The sequence below is a fragment of the Cloeon dipterum genome, chromosome 1 (genome assembly GCF_949628265.1).
Source record: "Cloeon dipterum chromosome 1, ieCloDipt1.1, whole genome shotgun sequence".
Classification (NCBI taxonomy): Eukaryota; Metazoa; Arthropoda; class Insecta; order Ephemeroptera; family Baetidae; genus Cloeon; species Cloeon dipterum.
In genome coordinates this window covers 24905847-24925249 of record NC_088786.1, presented here as the reverse complement: position 1 = coordinate 24925249, position 19403 = coordinate 24905847, and the positions used below count along the sequence as shown (strand labels likewise).

The 19403-nt window shown below is 40.7% G+C and overlaps 2 protein-coding genes across 4 annotated transcripts; one reads left to right on the top strand and one right to left on the bottom strand.

Moving 5' to 3' along the window:
- The first annotated feature begins 549 nt into the window (after positions 1-549).
- On the top strand, positions 550-12129 carry LOC135936843 (terminal nucleotidyltransferase 4B-like). 2 transcript variants are annotated; one of them, XM_065479834.1, is made up of 9 exons: positions 550-1102; positions 7041-7211; positions 9662-9782; positions 9841-10077; positions 10136-10282; positions 10412-10675; positions 10734-10901; positions 10956-11064; positions 11241-12129. In XM_065479834.1, the coding sequence occupies exons 1-9, from the start codon at positions 750-752 to the stop codon at positions 11567-11569; spliced, it is 1899 nt and encodes a 632-aa protein (XP_065335906.1). In that variant the 5' UTR covers positions 550-749; the 3' UTR covers positions 11570-12129. The 2 variants fall into 2 exon arrangements, with proteins under 2 accessions (XP_065335906.1, XP_065335897.1); XM_065479825.1 differs by having other exon boundaries at positions 10412-10684; positions 10737-10901.
- A 654-nt stretch (positions 12130-12783) lies between these two features.
- On the bottom strand, positions 12784-14323 carry MED4 (mediator complex subunit 4). 2 transcript variants are annotated; one of them, XM_065479844.1, is made up of 6 exons: positions 14234-14323; positions 13728-13842; positions 13546-13665; positions 13315-13486; positions 13111-13248; positions 12784-13051 (listed from the first exon to the last, which is right to left on the bottom strand). In XM_065479844.1, the coding sequence occupies exons 1-6, from the start codon at positions 14302-14304 to the stop codon at positions 12846-12848; spliced, it is 822 nt and encodes a 273-aa protein (XP_065335916.1). In that variant the 5' UTR covers positions 14305-14323; the 3' UTR covers positions 12784-12845. The 2 variants fall into 2 exon arrangements, with proteins under 2 accessions (XP_065335916.1, XP_065335923.1); XM_065479851.1 differs by lacking the exon at positions 14234-14323 and adding an exon at positions 14118-14223.
- Positions 14324-19403: the final 5080 nt, after the last annotated feature.

Sequence of the window (19403 nt, the reverse complement as noted above, 5' to 3'; positions counted from 1 at the left end):
GTTGGTTTTCACGACCATAGCATAAATAAGGAAACATTATTATTTTGGAATCCATTACATATTGAAATTATTTGAGTTAGAAGCGGTATTCGAATCGCGCCTTTTTCCTCTGCAATACGTAATTACATAACACGAAACACGATTGTGTATCGTGTTGCCTGTCCATCCAGTGGCTCCGCACAACGTGAATTAGTGGAACACACTGGTAAAAGAATGGTCGCCATTTGTGGCTTGTTGCTTTTAAACCAGCCAATTGCATTGGGAGTAGAAAAAGGAGTTGCAAAAATGTCGACAGGTTCTGTAGATATGCATCTATTGGACACATTATCTTATCTTGATTGATGCCCAAATCACGAATTCGACTAATTAAAATATTATGAAATCAAAAGTTTGACGATTCCACGCACTTTTTCCGCAAGTCACATATAAACACTCAATTTAAGTTAGCGGGGTATCTTTGGTCGCCCCCCACCAACTTATTCGCAGCTCCTATCAACACACCCCAAACCCTACCACACGAGCCGAGTGTGGAGTGCGCTGGGATAGCACTCATCTCGTCGTACGAAGTTACGAACTCTGTGTTTGGACGGCAGCGAACTTGCTAGAGAGAGTGAGCGACAGTGACGATCTGCGAAAAGTGACCGAATCGACGGAATAACGGTCGTGAAAGAGTTCCGGCCAGTTGGACGATTAGCACAAGGGCTGCCAGTCAGCCTGCAGCCGGGTGGACGGACAAAGGCGAGGTGTGAATGGATCCAACCATCGGCTGGTACCAACCTGAGCAAGAGGGGCCCGCCAAGGTGCTGTGGAGCCGCATTTGGGACGACGCGAGCAAAAGACTGAACAACCTGAATCTCAACAACATTATGGAGTCGCGCGACTTCATCCCCCTGGATTTGCGCGACGACGTCAACGTTCATCAGCAGCAGCTAGGCGGCGGACGCACCAACAACCACCTTTACAGCCGCACCCGCAGGAAAGGCAATGAGAACCGGGCCGCCACTATCGGCATGAACTCCAACCCCCGAGAATTGATCGGCAACTACGGCGGTTGTCCGTGGCGGGCGTTGCGTCAGGACCAGTACAGCCGGGGCGTTCTAGGGTGAGTGTGGTGCAGCCACCTTCGAGAAAAGTCCTCGCGATCGATAATGTGTGTTTTCATGAATGCACACTTGCGAACCGACCGCACGTGCCCCGACCTGTTCACGCGAGTTCCGGCTGGCAGACGGCGAATCCGGTCGAAAACCCCATTTCGGGCCAACTTTCGTTCATTGTCATTCGCATCACGCTGCCTGTGGGCTGCGGAAGGCCCTCGAGGACGGCCATTTGGGTGCCCGAGCGAGCCACTCGGTGCTCTGCTCACTCGCGCTAGGACACACCCACCTCCTCTCTCGGTTATGTAATGCTGCTGCTGCATCTCTCTCGATCCCATCCATGTACATTATATTACGCGGTGCACAGCACAGCAGCCAGCCAATGCTGCTGCTGCCTAGTGTTATGCAGAAATAGAGCGAGGAAGTCGCTATGCACACCATACATTCCGCGAGCCGCTCCCTTTTTGCTCGGCTACTTTTCAGTTTTGTTTCACGACGTACATACTTCTTCTCCCTTTCTTGTCCATCGCACTACGCACGCTGTGGTTATTTTGGCCAAAACAGCTGTTCCTTAAGGGCGATTTTCAGCCCGGCACTACGCATTCCTGCTGGTCCAACCGCATTCGAACACGCATATCTGTCATAGCGCTTTCGCTGGAAAATTCTGATGACCATGAACACATAAAATAACAGCCAATAATTCCTGCTTCACCCATTTTAACATGCATTGAAATTCCAGTAATTCTAAAATATGATATATCAGTATATTGTACAAATTATAATAAATTTTTCTTTAACAAAATCCTAACAATTGGTTGATGGTTCCTCACAATCAATTTCCCAATTTCAATACTCGCAATATATGCTTTCTAATGTTTTGTTATTTTTTCCGAACATTGTGACAGTGAATTGTTTATTTGTACGATTGGCAAGTTGGTAAAACGGAATTGTGTAAAATATTTCCTTTTATTACTTTTTTTAAATACAAATTTGGCAGCAATCGACATAGTTCTAAAAGGGATTACTGGTAAAACCCCTCTAATTTTGAAAGTCGTTTATTGACTCATCTCATTGTAAACAAATATTTAAATTCAAACCGCGACGGTGTTTACAAAGATTAAAAAAAGTGTTGAGGAAGTGGACTAAGAATGGTTAACAGAACGTGCCAACGCCGCCACTTCCTGTACTAGAATTATCGAATTAATATACATGCTTGGCCGTTATAGCTGTTAGCATGGATGTGCTATAAATAATTCTAGTATTGAATTGATTGATTTTGGACTTTTTGCATTCACTAGTATCGTCTAAAATTATAATACTTCGAGAGCAACTGAGAAAGTGCTCTAGTTATTTTCTGCACATAAGATTAAAAAAAATATACAAGTTATGTGATATTTATTTGTTTCACGGGAAAACGTATTATCTGATTTTATACATTAAATACCAGCAACTTTGAAGTACAGCTAGGTAGAAAATTACTTCAAATCAAATTGGTCATCTGTTTGCAGTGTGTCCTCTGGTTTTTAAGTAATGAATTTTGTAATTTGTAACAGCGATTATTCGTACTGCTTCCTGATGGTTGGGAAGTCCTGTCCTTGACAGCACAATTTTTTATTTGCGAATTTCGCAGCAACTTGTCCAGAACTCATGTATGTCTATTAGAATCTAGCATTACATCAAACCTCCCAAATTTCAAACAAAGTGAGCTCAATTCCGAACACAAGGACAAAATAACAACTGTGCCCAAGAACATAACTTAGCGCTTTTAACTTAAATTAACAACAAATTAAAAAAATTATGAAAGTGTGTCTGACTATGGGTGTGTTTTAGTAGCGTAGACGTTCTTTGAGCCTCCGCCGCAGCAAATCGCAAGGCTCAAAACTTGACCTTCCAAGAGAGATTCTTTCGGATAGAATGTCCAGTGAGTGGTTTCGTTGCAATCAGTGTGTGTTTGAGGCCTTGCTACATTATTTATCATCATTCTTTTCTTGTGAAAACTCACTTTTTTAAAGCGGTCTAGTGTTTAAAAGTTATTGGCAAGCCGTTAATTCGGGAACCACCAGATTGATGGTTTCTGGTTTCCTGTTAAATGCTTGATCAATTGCTATTCGGGCTTTTATTGCTAGCTTTGCTGACGTAAGTTTAAAGCAATAAAAATTGATAATTTTACTTTGCATATCGTCAAACATTTGGTTTGGTATGAGCGTTCGCGCGCGCGCGTGCAGCAGAAAACGTAAGGCACAGATAGCTGGAAGTCGTACTTCCGCCCGAGTGGTCGCTTCCAACACTCGCCCGCTCGCGCCGATATCATTCCGTCGTTGTTTCGTTTTATATTTCCACTGGGGCTCGATGTTATCTCGGGTAGCGTCAATGGACGGGGAAAAGACACAGTTGTTGTTCCTTCTCTCGCTCTACAAATTTGCCGCTTCTATATTGCTTGCATAAATCTCTGTTTCGCAGTCCTACTTGAATTGGTGCAGTGGCATAATATATCCACCATTGTTTTTATAACACCAACTTAATGCATGAAAATTCAGTAAAAAAATAATGATTTCGTTATTAAAGTGCAAGATTGTTGCCATTAAAAAAATGTCAGCAGGCCCTTCTTTTATTCTTCTAATTGTTGTGCCCTTACAACAATGAACTCAATTTGCACTTAAAATGAAAACAGTTAAACAATCCTGAAGGGGCCGTTCAATTAATAATTTACATGCGCTGCAAATTCATTTTGATAAAATTACTGTGCTGAAAATGTTGGGCACGTTGTGTTTTCAAGTTGCTTGACGCAAAATCGCATGAATTGTTGAAGGTTGAAATTTACTCAAATTAGTTGCTTTTGCTATCGTAGCTCTCCGCTTTTCCTTATATATGAAATGTATAATTTGCGTTCTAAAAATGTTTTCTCGTCTCGAAAGGGGAAATTTGTCAAGGCCAGATTTAAACGACAAAAGTTTGCAATGCGAATGAAATTAAATTTTACTTGCAAGCGTAATTTAACAAATTGATCATCTACTGTGCTACTTGCAAGCATCTAAATTAATTCGAATTTTGTTAGCTGCTCTTACTATACGTTCATCCACACGCCCATCTAACTTAACGCGGTTCTAATTAGTTTCGTTAAAACTTAACAGGCAGCAATAAAAGCGCAGGATAGAGGCGGCAACTTCTGTATGCGAGGGCAAGGCGTTTACGAGCAAAAAACGCGATCTCCACGAGCAAAAATGATGTCACCGACTTGAGTCCTAGTCGCTCAAGATCTCAATCATGTTTTTTTCTCTTCAACTCATCATACCGCCGGTTTTTGCCTTCGCCCACTCAAACCCATAAGCCAGACGCATTCTCGAATGTTGACCTAATAATTTTCAAATTATCTCAACTGGTTTCAATTCATATCTCGGGATGCTAATTATAACGCAAAGAATGCAAAATATCAAGAGCTCTGCTTGTGCTATACCAACGGGGGCAATTTGCCATAGTTTTCTCGTAAATATCGTGTTCTAGCAAATCCAGACCGATTTTAATTGACTAGGCTACTGAAGGACAAACCGCAATTAACTCTTGTTATAAAGGTTTCTGGTTTGCGCATCAAATTGCAGGCGGTTGTTTTTCACGCCTCGCATTGCTAGGTAATTTCAAACTGCTTCTACGAATGAAACGCATATATAAAGCTTTTTTCCCCCAATTACCCTGGTTTCCTATTTTGAATAGCTATAAACCAGGTATAGATTCAAGGCAACAAACAAGAAAATTATTATGTTCATGAGAGCGAAACCCAAAATAACCCTATTAGTTTGCAAATGCGACGGTCGTGTGACTATTTCTGAAGCCCTCCGCTTTATTTTGGTCTGGAGCAAGTGCCAAAATCTGTTGATTATTTCATTGTTATCCAACTCTGGGAGAGAGAAGCAACCGAATCGCTAAACGAAAGGCGGACTCGTGCAATTACGCCCGGGCCGACCTTGTCCTTGCCTCAATTATCGTCACGCCCGCCGCTTTCATGATCGCATTGATTAATTATTGTTTCAGTAGACGCCCCCGTCCGGCCCCATCTCTTTACAATTCGAGCCCCTCAGCGTGAGCCCCAACTTAATTACTGTTATCATTTGGTGCTCCACCTGAAGCCGAATTTGCAACCAATTCACATGTTAATTATCAGTGTAAATATGTCATTATCTAGATCGTCTAAATCAGTTCAGCCTAATCTGAAACAAACAAAAAATATCAACATGTGATTCGGTGAAAACGAAATACCCGAGCTATAATTATTTCTTTTCACAACGGTTCTGACTACGAATTCACACAGGATTGCAAAGAATTACTAATTTTACTGCTTTTATGGTGTGAAAATCAGGATAGAAAAAAATACGGAAAAACGTTAACTTTTTACAACCTACTATAATTGAAGTGAAATCAAAAAATATTTATCTTTTAAAAATGTGACTTGATTGTTGGCGTTGGCACTTCATCATAAGCAAGCAGCTGCTTGAAGGATCGCCATTGTTCTCACTTCACGCTAAAGAAACTTCAACGATTTTAACCATCAATCTCGTTAAATGGGAAACCTTTGAAACCACATGATTCGCTGCAGAGGAGGCTTGAATTCTTTGAATTGTTGTTGCCTCTAGTGTTTCCTACGCATTGTAAATATTTTTAGGTCCCAGGACTAAAGCAAACAAATTCTCTATTTAAAGTATTGCGAAATTTCAAAAGCTGATAAATCTAGAGGTGCCAATGACAAAGACGAAAATCGTGCAAATTTAGCCAGATGTTGTGCTATAAGCTTAAAAGAAAAAATGTTAAGGTCAGTTGTGATTCCCCATCACAGCCTGCACTGCATGCCGTATGCCTACCATCTATTTTGTACACGTGGAGATTTTACTTGAAACTGACACTGCCGCTCATTCGTCTGGCCAACTGAAAAGAAAAGGCGGTGGAAAGAAATCTGCAACAAAGCAGAAATGCTCCGTCGCTCAGCCCTGACGAAATCGGCGTACTCTCTCTGCCGATTGTGTTACAATCCGCCTCGTCAAGTGCGGCTCTTGATATAGAGTGGGTTTACCGCGCGCGCACCCACAATTAAAGTAAAGTGGCAGCAGGTACTACTTGTCTTGCTAGACCAAACGAATTAGCAATGGCAAGAAAGTGTCGGCAGTTGTTGTTGGATGAAAAATAGCCTGCGCATTGTCCCACATTGTAACGCAGCTGGACGATAACGAAGCAATTAGTTGGTAGCCGCAAAAGTAGCTTGTGGAAATTTCCATTTTAGATTCGTTTCGTGCATTCCTTCAAAATTTTAAACGAGTTTGATTATGCCTTACACGTGATTGCATTCTGGAACAAATCTCGGCTTGCTGTTAGACGGTCTGTCGGCTGCAGAGAAAGGAGACTTGACCTCAGTTACTTAATAGCAGTCATATCTCCAGCTGTGCATTTTCAGTCGCGAGTCATAAAGAGGTTGGACAAGTATTCGCCTCTGCTCGCGTCTAATTAAACGACTTTCAATTTAATTTTATTGCATGCATTGTGTTGACCTATGAATATGCGATCGTTGACGTCGAAGTCTGTTCGATTTCGAAATCAAGGAATTAATTTTACTCTTCTTTTGAAAAACTGCGATGGTTTTTAATTCGCCTCGACTGCAAGGTCGACTATGGCGGCGCACAATCAAGTGCAGGTAGCGGAAGCTGACCAGCACGAAACTGATTATAAGTCTAATTAAACCGTACAAAAGCCACAACAGGTATCAAATTTATGTACAGTGAAAGTCAGAAACGCTCTTTTGATTTCAAAATTAAAGCTTTTTCCCCGATTCTTGGAATTAGTTCGCAATCGACACGTATATCTCGGCCGTTTGGGCGAGAACGCAAACAATACTGGCATTTTTGTCGTTATACCGTCGCACATTTGGCTCGACCGGAAATTGATGTTTCTTGTTGAATGTTTCAGACTGCACGAGGAGGTTAAAGACTTCTATACGTACATGTCTCCAACCAAGGAGGAGCAGAAGATGCGCGAAACTGTGGTGGAGCAAATCAAAAAGGTGATCCTCGGCCTGTACCCGAAGGCGAACGTCGAGGTGTTTGGCAGTTTTCGCACCGGCCTCTATTTACCAACCAGGTGATTGCGTGTTACATTATTTATATGTGTTTGATTTAGTTATTGTGAAGGACGCCAAGCTTGGTACGCTCAGATTCCGGTGCCGAGATTGCACTGGTGAAAAATTCGCCGCTCGCGAGAGCGAACGGAATGCGTATGATTTAATTAGGGCGTCACCTTCAACATCACCACCGCGTCTGTTTGCTGCACTCGCGCGGGAGTAATTTCTTCGTACGGCGGCTAAGTGAGAGCGAAGGTTCAAACCGTTCTTATTCGCACATTTGCGCTCAAAATAGGCTGGCCGCCGACTGGACGTATTTGCGAAGACGCACATATAGTCGCAGGATATTATTTTACAATGCTAATTAAACTTAGTGATGATGATGACTGCCTTTGAGAGTATTTTGCTGTTTTAATGTCTCTCCTGGATGCAATGTGGTCTTTGAAAAATGTGAACCAGTAAGGCCTCTTTAATTGTTATTATTCAAGATAGGCAACGTGACTGGCAAGCTGCTCGGTAAGGTGCTTATGATAATACAGACAAGACAAACAGGCTTTTGGTTAGATTTCAGACGCAAGGTTAATTGTTGGCAGTTCATTTTTACTGTGAATAAAAGGAAAGTCAGTATTTCAACGAGAAGCCGTAAATCTAGTTTTAATTCGTGATTCACTCAGTTGCCACTTCTACAATTGGCCTCTTCGTGATTTGATTATTTAATATTCTATTTTTGAAGTGCGAAAGTCTAAAAATAGGTAATGCTTAGAGGTTTCAGCCAGCCGATAAATGTTTTGATCATGTGGTTAAGCGCTAAGCGGAGTGAGAGAAATATATTCAGCTACAGGATTTATTCGTTTCTCCATCACTACTCAAACTGCGCTCAGATCCTTATTTTAAATTCAAAAAAAATCTCCGTCGTCCGTTGTTTTTATTGCCGTCTTATCATGGCACCAAGCATAAAATCAACAATCGAGAAGCGCCTTTCGTTTGCTGCAATCAAAACTTTAAGTGCGCATAGACGATTGAACCGCGCCGGGGAGCGGAACATTGCTTGACAAACTTGTAGGTGTTCGGCAGCTCTTATTTACTCGCGAGTTCAACCCCATTCGCTTTTTATGTGGTCGTTTGCCCGCCTGTGTCGAAGTGAGCGCGCCGAACAAACGTACGAGCGAACCAACGAACGGTCGCGGCCGCTCCGATTTGCCAAAAGCGAGCGAGACTGCTACCTGCATTAGTGCTGCGCTGGCTCAACGGCTGGCTGGCAGCGTGCCGATTTTAACCCCCTGCAAAGTGGGTCAACACCACCGAGCGCGCAGACCCTATACCAATTGCTCACTCACTGGGCCGGCCGACTCTCGAAAAAATAAACAGAAAGACGCGCCGGGCCGTGTCGCAACCGCCTCCGCCGCCTCCTCTCACTTTCCATCGTTTCGCACTTTCGGATTAATGGCCGGCCCGTTTGTCCATCTAATTGAATTTTTATTGAATTCGTGCGACCTCCACTGGATTGTCGATCATCTCTTTCACTCCTTAAACGCATTCTATGCGCGTAAATAAAAATAATACGCTCTGCCCATTCAGAGCCGTAACAGTGTCAATGGAATACCGTCCTGAGAACCTCAATGAGGACTCGCGTAAGCGAATAAATTAGCCAGCAATATTTTCTCTGAAATGAATGTGCAACGAGGAGGTCTGATCAGTTAATTGGCCCTAACTTCAAATATTGGACGAAAACTTCAAACAAAAATTGTCCAATCCAAAGAATCCTACTTGAACGGAAAAAGTGTGATGGGCTGATAGCATTATCTATTATAAAATAAAATTTATTTCTAACATTTTGCCTTCACCCAAACCACTATACTCTCTCTTCGCATTTTCCATGTTGCGCACCAGGATGTTATTCTGCACGTCCTTGTTGCTAGCGAACATAGGCGAATATATATATAATAGAATAGAGTGACCCCATTAAATTTTCGCTGTTGCATTCACACAACGCAGTTTGATGTTTTGATTTTGTTTTTTTATCCCACCACATCTGGGCGTCAGGCCTAACAATTAATTTTTGGCCTTGAGCCTATCTAGCTCGCGGGTATCATCTTCTAGAAAAGATGTCCGTCATTGCTTGCTTTGGCGAAATTAAATGCGTCCTGCAATAAAATTCGTAAATAAAAGGGAATTTTGGATCATAGCCTGGGTCGGGAATACAATTTTTAAGGTTGTGGGAAGTTATATTTCAGTAGTGCCTATTTAAATAAGTTAATGGCTGTTATGAAATTAACAAATTCATGGTTTGAATATTTAATTTACAAGATTCCATTGTTCAGTCCATCCCTCAGATTGATTTTAACTTTGTCTTGCAATTATTCATGCCAGATGGAGAGTTCAAGATGTCGTCTCGTTTATTTCTTTACAACAGTTTTTGTTACCATCGCAGTCGCATGCAAATCGCTTATTGCTATCTTCCTTGTTACAGTGATATAGATCTAGTGGTCATGGGCGACTGGGACGAACTCCCCTTGCACGAGCTGAAAGATGCGCTGATCAAGAGCAATGTCTCAGATGAGTGCGACATCAAAGTTCTTGACAAAGCATCTGTAAGTGACCAAAACGAAATATGGGAATATATTAGAATGTAAATCACTCTGTCAATAGGTTCCCATTGTGAAACTTACAGAAAAGAAGTCGGAAGTAAAGGTGGACATCAGCTTCAACATGCAAAACGGGGTGAGATCTGCTAACCTGATCACTGACTTCAAAGAGAAATTTCCCGTACTGGCTCCACTAGTTATGGTTTTGAAGCATTTCCTCCTGGAGCGAGATCTTAATGAAGTTTTCACTGGTGGCATTAGTTCCTACAGCTTAATTCTTCTCACCATCAGTTTTCTTCAGGTGACTAGAGTGGTTTAACTTAAAATGCCCGCTGTGCTAATATAAAACTCTATTTTAGCTCCATGAACGTGACATGACCATAGAGAGAGACTATAATCTTGGAGTTCTACTTATTGAATTCTTTGAACTGTATGGACGCAGATTCAATTATCTGAAAACAGGCATTCGAATCAAAGGAGAAGGTTGCTACATTTCTAAGGAAGAGGTGAGCATTATCAACGTTTTCAGACTGCATGCATTTCTTAAGCTCTGCGTCATTTTCTTTTTATCAGCTTAACCTTTCATCTCATGTGCTAAGTTTTTTTCCATTAACTGATCTAATTTTTACACTCAGATACAACGTGACATGGTTGACGGATACAGACCGTCTATGCTGTGCATTGAAGACCCCCTGACCCCTGGCAATGACATTGGACGCAGCTCATATGGGGCCCTCAAAGTGAAACAGGCATTTGAATTTGCGTACACAACCCTTCTGCTCGCCCTGTCCAAGACGTGTCCCGAATTTGTAAGCCAGCACAGCTTACTGGGAAGAATCGTGAGGATTACTGACGACGTCATTGAATACAGACAACAAATAAAGGCTAGATACGCGGTCAAGATCCAGGTAACACTCTGCCGAATTTCTCTAAGCGAAAGGCTAAAACCTAATGCCGCAGACCGTACCTGTGGTCATCGAGCTGAAGCACGAGTTGAACCCTTTATACAGACACCAGAACCAACTGAAGCGTGTCTCTCAGGATTCGGAGGAGTCCTCTTCAGGCTCACTCTATTGCACAAGTGAGGGCAGCTCAGCGACTGGGTCAGCAGCCTCAGGGGATTCCGTATGTTTTACATATTTTTATTCTGTATGCATTCTCTGAATTGAGATGGTTTAGGATTCGGAAACAAATAATATGTCATCCAAAAATGGCCTCAAACAAAACTTTGCATCCACCATGAACTCGAAGAGAACAAACACTACCCCTCCACAGCGGAGGCCTCATGGTTAGTATATTTTCTATTTTATTAGGGAAAGATTTGCTCAAAATATATGGAAAATTGATCCAAAAGCTCTTTTAAAACTGCAAAATTTTGATAAAATCACATGCAAGATGGAATTTATGGTATTTCTTTGAATGCTGCTGGAAGTGATTGCATCTATTTAATTGTTTCAATTGCAGGGATGGCAATAAATCGATGCGGTGGAAACCGGCCGCAGTTCCGAATGAGGGAAGAGAAGGAAGTAGGCTGTGTGGAAGTGAAAAACCTGCAGCCGCTGGTTACGCTGTGCCCCAAAGAAAACAAGCCTGAGAAGAAGCAGCCCATGTCGCAGTCTTCGTCGTCGTCTTCGGCTAACTCGAGTGGAAGTGAACAGAGGCAAAAGAACCAGTATCCCCCCATTACAAGAAACCCTTCCTTCAATCATGGCAATATCCGCAACAACAACTTCAAGAGCAAACGAAAAAAGCATAACAATGGGCAGAGGCGGTCTGACTCTCCCCCTCCTTAAAAGACTTTCAAACTTCTACTTTCTAAGTCGAAAAGAGATAACTTTTAGGTTGTGACTCTATGAAGTAAGTGATTATAACACTGTTTTATGTGTGTTTTCTAAAGAGAATGTTTCAACATTTGCATTGCATCTCTTCAAGAATATAAAGATATCTTTACTTTGGATAATTTCTTGAGTTTTATCTTTAAATGTGTAAACATTTTTGCCTTTTTCATTGTAATAATAAAACACTGTTGTCAATAAAAGAAGTTGACGGAGAAAACGAACCGTTTTGGCGAGGATGTTATTTTTAAAGAGTCCTGCGTCAGAATCCAATCTGCTTTTCTGCTAGTTTTCCTGTACATGATGATAATAATAATAATTGCTGTGCAATGTCTTTGTTTTGTGTTAATTATAATTAATGATTATCTCTGTAAATTATGCAATAATGTGCCTAAGTTTTATGTACAAACTTTGGTCAATGAACCAGTTAAATATTCCAGTGTTCTTGCGTCTTTTTCAATGAGGACACTTAACTTATTTTTGTAGCAGAATGTTCAATAAAGTAGCTATTGACAACATCTATTGAGTATTATCATCTCTACTACCTGAAACTGCAATACATGGAGTTGGTGGTCGTGAATTGTAATTTACTGACCATGGAAAGAGTAAAGAACTATCTAAACAAGGATGGGGCCAATTTGCATTACTAACTGAAAATTGTGAGATAATGTATCGGAGATAAATAAATGGATTGTTACTGTGAATTGGAGGCTATCTTTTGTTGGGTTTTCAGGAGAAAGTCAGATTTGGAGCATAATGAATAAAGTTGTATAATATCCGCAAGAAATGAGTGCAATATTAAACTAATAAACAATTATTCTTTTCTTGAACCTCTGCTCAGTACATCCCGTAGGCTATGAGCTCACTGGGTGCATTATAACACCATCAGGAGGATAACATGGGGTCTAAAGCGGCCATCTTTTTGCCTCTCATTTTCAGATATGGTGTTCCTCATTAACTAAGTCACTTCAGTCAGCTTCAAATCATTGCTGTTTAAACCAAATTTACTGCTCTGAGCAATATCGTTTTAAAACGTTGTCCAACTCTTAAATCTTTTGGCTAGCCTTCTGTTACATTAAATTTCCTTATTACTAATTCGTATAAAAAACGTCTATGTACATAATTAGGTACAAGACATTCATAATGGAAGCCAGGAAATGAAACATGGAAAATACAGAAAACATGATAAATGCACAAATTTATAAGTTAAATGTTTAGTAGCGCTGTAGAAAGCTCATTGTGAATCGCTGGATGAGGAAGAAGAGCTGTCTGTACTCATCACCTCCACCGTGTCTTGGCTTGTGTCCTTGCCCTGGTAATTACCCCTTCCCCCTGTTTCCATGGGTACAGATGCACTAGCGCCTCCGGGACCTCCTAACAGCATGTGCAGTTCACCTGACTGCCAAGAAAACTGGTGTGGATGAGATGCCATAATGGGTTCTGCAAATAAGTTCGAATAAGTGTACTCCAAACTAAATCAAGCGAGAAAAAATTTTTACCTTGCTGGCCTGACCCTCTATAACTGGGGCCTTCAGGTATTGCTCCCCCAAGGTGAGCAGGGCTGCCCATTATGATGTGACTGGCGCCGACTGGAACATCACCCAATCTTCCAAGGAATCCCATTCGCATCTCAATATCTGTGGGTTAAAAATTGAATAAGTTTTCCGCTATTTTGTTAGTGATTTGGCCACAAAGTACTTTACCTGTAGGATAAGGTCTTCTAGGATCTCCAGGTACCCATGTGGTTGGAGCGGAAATTGCATTAGTGGAGCTAATTCTGTGTGCGAACTTAATTAACTCTTCCGATTGCACCGGTCTTTTGGCTGCCTTTGCGATTGATTGCAATTTTTGCTTCGCCTGGAAGATCGCAGTCGCCTAAAATGAAGTTAGTTAGCATTGACTTGGCACCGGCAATTTGCGTTTTAATTCATTACCAGAATATGCTCTGCTTCTTTAAGTTGCTTCTGAAGTGACTGGATGTCTTGATCTTGTTTCTCTACTTGCACCCGAAGTGCTGTTATTTTAGATTCAACTCCTGCTTGGGCTGCAGCCACCTGAACATTATGAAATTCGTATCTATTGGCTATTTAGCATAATATATTATAATGTGGCAAACCTTGAGTGTTTCTTTAATCTCGTTATCCTTCGATACCAGAAGATCAGTCAAAACATCATATTCAGACGATGACATCTTTTGTGGTTTCTGTGTCAAAACATTTTCCAGCATTTCCCTACAAAAAGATTATTGTTTCACTTAAAAATGTAAAAGAACACAGCGGCTAATTGTAAGTAAAAGCAATTTTCTATTGTAGATCAAGCAAAATTGGAAGCTTTTTAAAGGAAGAGATTTATTTTTAACTACATGAAAGTCCAGCCAATTCTGGAGATTTATCAGCTTGTTCAGCTGCACAGGGTAGCTATTAATACATCCAAGAGCAAATTATCATAACACGAGACAGAAATTTAATTAATATTAATGCAGGTAAACGGAGTATGGGGAACTCACGCTTTCCGCTCATTCACACTTCTCGCTCTGATGGGAAGAATCAGTGTTAATGCTTTATCTTACCGAGAAGTGTGAGTTGGGCAAAAAGTGTGGGTCTTCCATAAATGATAACTCACTTGGAAATAAGCTCAACATCGTCGATTAAAGACAATAATTTTTCCCGGGTACCAACGTTAGTAGAGGCCATGATTGTATTTGTTTTGCTGGGGGTTTGGATATTAGTCACGTGATTCACCGCTAGATGGTATAAATACGCGCGAATTGTTTGAAAGTTGCTCCCTCATTTAACAATTAATATCTATCATCAACGCGTTCATAAAAGTAAAACAAGTATCTATGGGAGAAACATGATAACGTATTCAGATATCATTCTTAATATAAATTGAAGGTGGTACTCTATGTCAGTCCCCCTTAAAATATTTTTTGGTTTAAACGGTTTGAACAAACAAATATGTAATTTAATAGAAACAAGTTATATAAAAATAGAACATTGATATTTTTTCGGTTATATTATTTTTATTAATACCAATCACAAGAAAAAATATTTTAAAAAATCGGTGAGCAAACATATTCTTAATTAAAATGAATTTGAAATGTGCCTACAGCTCTGTCCTATTTCTGGTTAAATTTTTAGATTTTTTTCTCTTTGGCCAGCGCGCTTATACCTTTAAGATTGCCGAGCAGTGGAATAATTTGCCCCAGCCCCTTTAAGTCCGTCCGTATAGATTTTTCCCGTATAAACTTAAAAATCATCTGTGGCAATAATTTTAGCGTGTGAGTGAATGTGTTTTAGCATAGGCTGCGTACGACTTGAAACTTGACTTATATTTTGATTTGCCGACTTGATCGCTTGTGCATTGTGCCATTTTCATTTTTTATGTTCAATAAAGTTTGTGATTCGGTGAAATAAAATAATTAATAACTTCAGGCATTTTTAATTGGCAATTATTTTTTCGATTTTTTTTCACAACGAAAACTTGAGCAGAGTCATTGCAGCGGAAAGGGGCAGCACGCGTACGGTCTCTGCAGAGCGTGCGAGTAATTATGACGCAAATCAAGTGCGACAAAATAACGACAATAAGGGGTTGATGCTTGGACGAGAGGGTGGCTCGAGCGGGGAGGACGTAACGACCCCGTGTTTTGTCCCAGTCACGTTCGCCACCCAAAGTAAGTGGCGTCGTCCAACAAAATCGGCACACGATCGTCATCAATATTAAAGCAAGTGGCGGCGATAAGCTGAAGAAGATAATCTGCTCCCTCTCGTAGCCGCTCTGCTCTGCAGCAGATCGCTCAATTAGATAGCCGACTATGAATAAAGGCGCGGCGGCGCTCTCTTGTAAATATAACGAGCTGCGCGAGGGTGCGAAAAACAACCTTCCGGCCACGGACGTGTTTAGGAATATTTCCGCTTTTGTTATTCTCGATAAACAGCCCTCACGTCCTCTTTCTCTATCTCTTTCGCCTAGCCACAACTGCAACTATAACCGTATTAGAAAAGAAAATCACAAATAAATCGTATAAACATATAGAGAAGAAGTTACCATACACGTACATAGAGAGGTTGTTGTCACTGTCAAGGAACTTTCTGTAGAAAATAGCAACTATTGCGATTGATCTTAATCTTTCGTAATATATCTGTTATCATTCAGAAATCTTTACTAATTTTATTTATTTTTAAAACAAGGATCAGAAATCTAAACTAACTACACCGAGCTCCCATTCGCACATATTGGCACATTTTTGGCGTAGTTGGATTTTAGTAAAGACATCATTAAATTTTTTAGCTTAATTTGTGTGCAAATTTAGAGGTTATTGATTTTAAAAGGGCATTAAATTTTTTATTTTTTTTCTTCCACCGAAGGACGGGAAAATGTAATTGCTGAATATTTATAATGTATTTCAAACTTTGAGAAGAAGCAAAAAAAGCAACGTAGTTGTGAATTTGATTTAGTAAAATTGATTTAGCCATTGTAGAACCAATTGTTTTAATAATTTAATTATTAATTTTCTATTAATGTTGCAAGATTTAATTTCCATGTTGCGATTTAATTATGTTAATAGTACCGTATGTTTCCTATACATCTATGAATTTAAATTATATTACGCTTGACACCTTACATAATATTCAAATTTTCCGGCTTTTTCATTTAATTATTTTTGAAATCGCTATTTTTGACACTAAAACGGGCGTTGAACTCAAAATAGACATAATTAACGAATTGCAGTGAATAGCAATTTAAATTGATAAAAACCGTTGCGTGTAGATCACGTCAAAACTGGCAATAATGTATTTTTTGCGCGAAGGGGTCGAAGGGAAGTGGATGGTGCGATAGAGAAGAGCATATGGATGACGAGCGTGAATTTCCGAATGACCCGCATGCTGCAGCACGAGCGCACATGAGTGTAATTTGAAATTAATGAGCTATTCATGCTGAAGCGTGCAATATTTGTAAACATTGTGAGGAGGGCATCATTATTCAATATTTATGGCCTTGTTGTAGATGCATTGAGCATTGAGCAGATCAATAAAATCGTAAAAAGTTTATCTGGTCAAGTGAAAATTAATTTAAGAGAAGAATCTTTGGTCGTTGCAGGTTCAAGAAAATATTTAAGTTGATTTTTTTCTGCAACGTTGTTAATTTCTGCAAAAGGAAATATGAATGGAAAGGTATAATATCATAATCAGTTGAATGGTAAATTACTACATAGCCGCTCACTTCGGCTATGTCCTCCTGGACAAAGTCTTAGAAACTTGTTTTCCAGAAGTGTCGCCCTTTCTCACATGCTTTTTTCCTATTTGTAAACTGACCTGTGATAACATGAATGTACTCACAAATTGTGAGAGTTAACAGCTATAATAATAATAAAATTACATTTTAGAATGAATATTAACAATAAATTTTAACTCAAGTGATCTACAAATTAATTTACATTTAATATTCATGCTGTAATTTTATTATCACTTGTTTGATTATGACTTTTTCCAGTTCTATTGCCAATTAATGCCGAAATAAACATCGTTATGAAATACAATAAAATTTAATTTGGTCCTATGAACGTGACGACCAGAATCAATCCACAAGCAGCGTGTGAAACAAAGGACATCAATGGAATTTTAAGTGCTATAGTCAAATGCTTGGCATGGCTGTCGTGCAAGTTGCATACGCACGGCAGCAGCACCAACGATCTAGACCTGAGGCGAGCAACTTTACTCCATTTTTATCAGCTCACACCGCAAATTTCTTGTATGCAAATAAATTCGGTGTATTCAGCAGGCGCGAGGCGGAATAATGGAGTCTCTCGTGCGCGGAGATCATAAAAGTGGCATGTGGCTCGTGTTTGGCAAAAAGGAACTGGCGGAGCTGCTGACACGGGTAAAGTTGTCTCCTCGAGGAAGCAGCAACTTCTGCATTGTGAATCCCTATTCAGCGGCTCGGTGTATCAACATCGAGTGCTTCCTTTTGTTTTGTGCACCGGCCTCTCAGCCGGCCTGCCTGCCGTCTCTTGTGGGCTGTGTTCGCCGCGAAGAAAGGAAATATTGTCTTTTGTTCAGGAGAAACAGTGCCAGTGAAGAAGCAAACAATGCAAATCGTATCACCAATATGTGGCGTCCCTCGATTCAAGCCATCGCATCGACCTATGCAAAACTGCGGGAGTGTTTAATAAATATTTCCTCGGAGAAAGCCTCCTCAAATTGGCCTTTTCCTGCGCGTTGAAATCCAACGCCTAGGCTATGCGAACGGACTGGGAAATTTGATACGCACGCGTCGCGTGAGTCCAGAGAAAAAGTGCTCCGAGACTTTGCCAATTACGCCACGCGCGCGCGGAGCAACGACTAACGAGCTGGCCCGCACCCTTACGTCGATGGCAACTCTAGAGGTCAAATTATGGCTGTTTGGAGATTTGCTCCTGCAATATTTGATATCGGATTCTCAGCTGCGTCCCCTGCAAAGACATCCGAGATTTCTGCAGCAAGTCCTGCGTTCATAGAATCACCAAACGAGCATTGAAAAAAAATTAAACAAAAAAAATCCAAGTTCCCAGGTTGCAAAATAAAAATTGGAATTTACGAAGGCGGAAAGGATTCAATAAAAATGAATCCAAGCCAAAGAATAATAGGTTCATAGGAATTGTATTTACTCACTTCTTTGTTATTACAAATGTAGATAAATACGCAGATTTATAACATGTTTTTTTTAAATTCTGCTTAACATTTTGCGTTCCTCAGCTTAGGGTCTCCAGGAGAATTAGAAAGATTCAAAACTATCTGGATGAATATTCAAACAAATCCTGAAGACCAAAGGAAAAATAAAAACGTTTCGGACTTTTTTCGGTTCTCATTAATTTGTCTCTGAGCTTTCACGAGTGGTACAAAACGCCAAATTCTATTGTTCACCGCTTTTGTCGCGGATTAAGGCGACCAGACTGCGCACGCGGTCTGTTTTTTTACTAATCCAGCGTCCGAATGGACCAGCAGAAAGTCGCACTAATGATGTTTGCTAATGGAGTGCATTGAGCGACGCCGTGTGATATCACACTTTGAGATTTCGTTTCATTGTCACGCTCCGGCTGAAAAGGGAACAAACTGCTCGCCCAGCTGCGAATCAAACACACACACACACACACACACAGACACGATTGTTATTTTATGTTTTGATGGGCGGATTGCTGCAAATGCGACTTATTTATAAATATACATATGTATGAAAGAGACTCGTGTGTGCGCGCTGCGCGCACTGTAGCAACAGTTACTCACTTTTACATGCAATTTAACATCGGGGGGAGCCTGCGAATAACCAGCAGCCGCTGCGCGGAGGGTGCCGCCGCCAGCAAAAAATAAAATGTACACGATAATAGTACACGAGCACGTAAACTAAAAAGAGAGCGAGAGAAACAAGAATGAAAATGAATTTTGCTCCTTAAAAGCGCAGCAGGGTGTCTTCGTTTTGCGCGTCGAGTGCAGCGCGTTGTTTAGGGTGCCGCACAGGGGATGATGCTTAATAAGGGGAGGAGATATTTTCATTTGGGGATGCATGCGTGATTTGAATGTTATTTGTCAACCATATTAAAACACTCGCTAAAACATGATGTAAATGGCTGTTGTGAAACTGAATATTGTTCGCTCCACACAATGCCTGAACGCGCTAAAAGGGGTAAATGGTTTGTTTCGCACGGCAGTCAATTTGATTTTAACAGCATGTTGCAACTCGGCTGGAGGTTAAAGAGCAGGGTACGGTCCGGGCAAGGTGGCGAGGCATTAAATTAAGTCAGATATCTCGTTCGGCA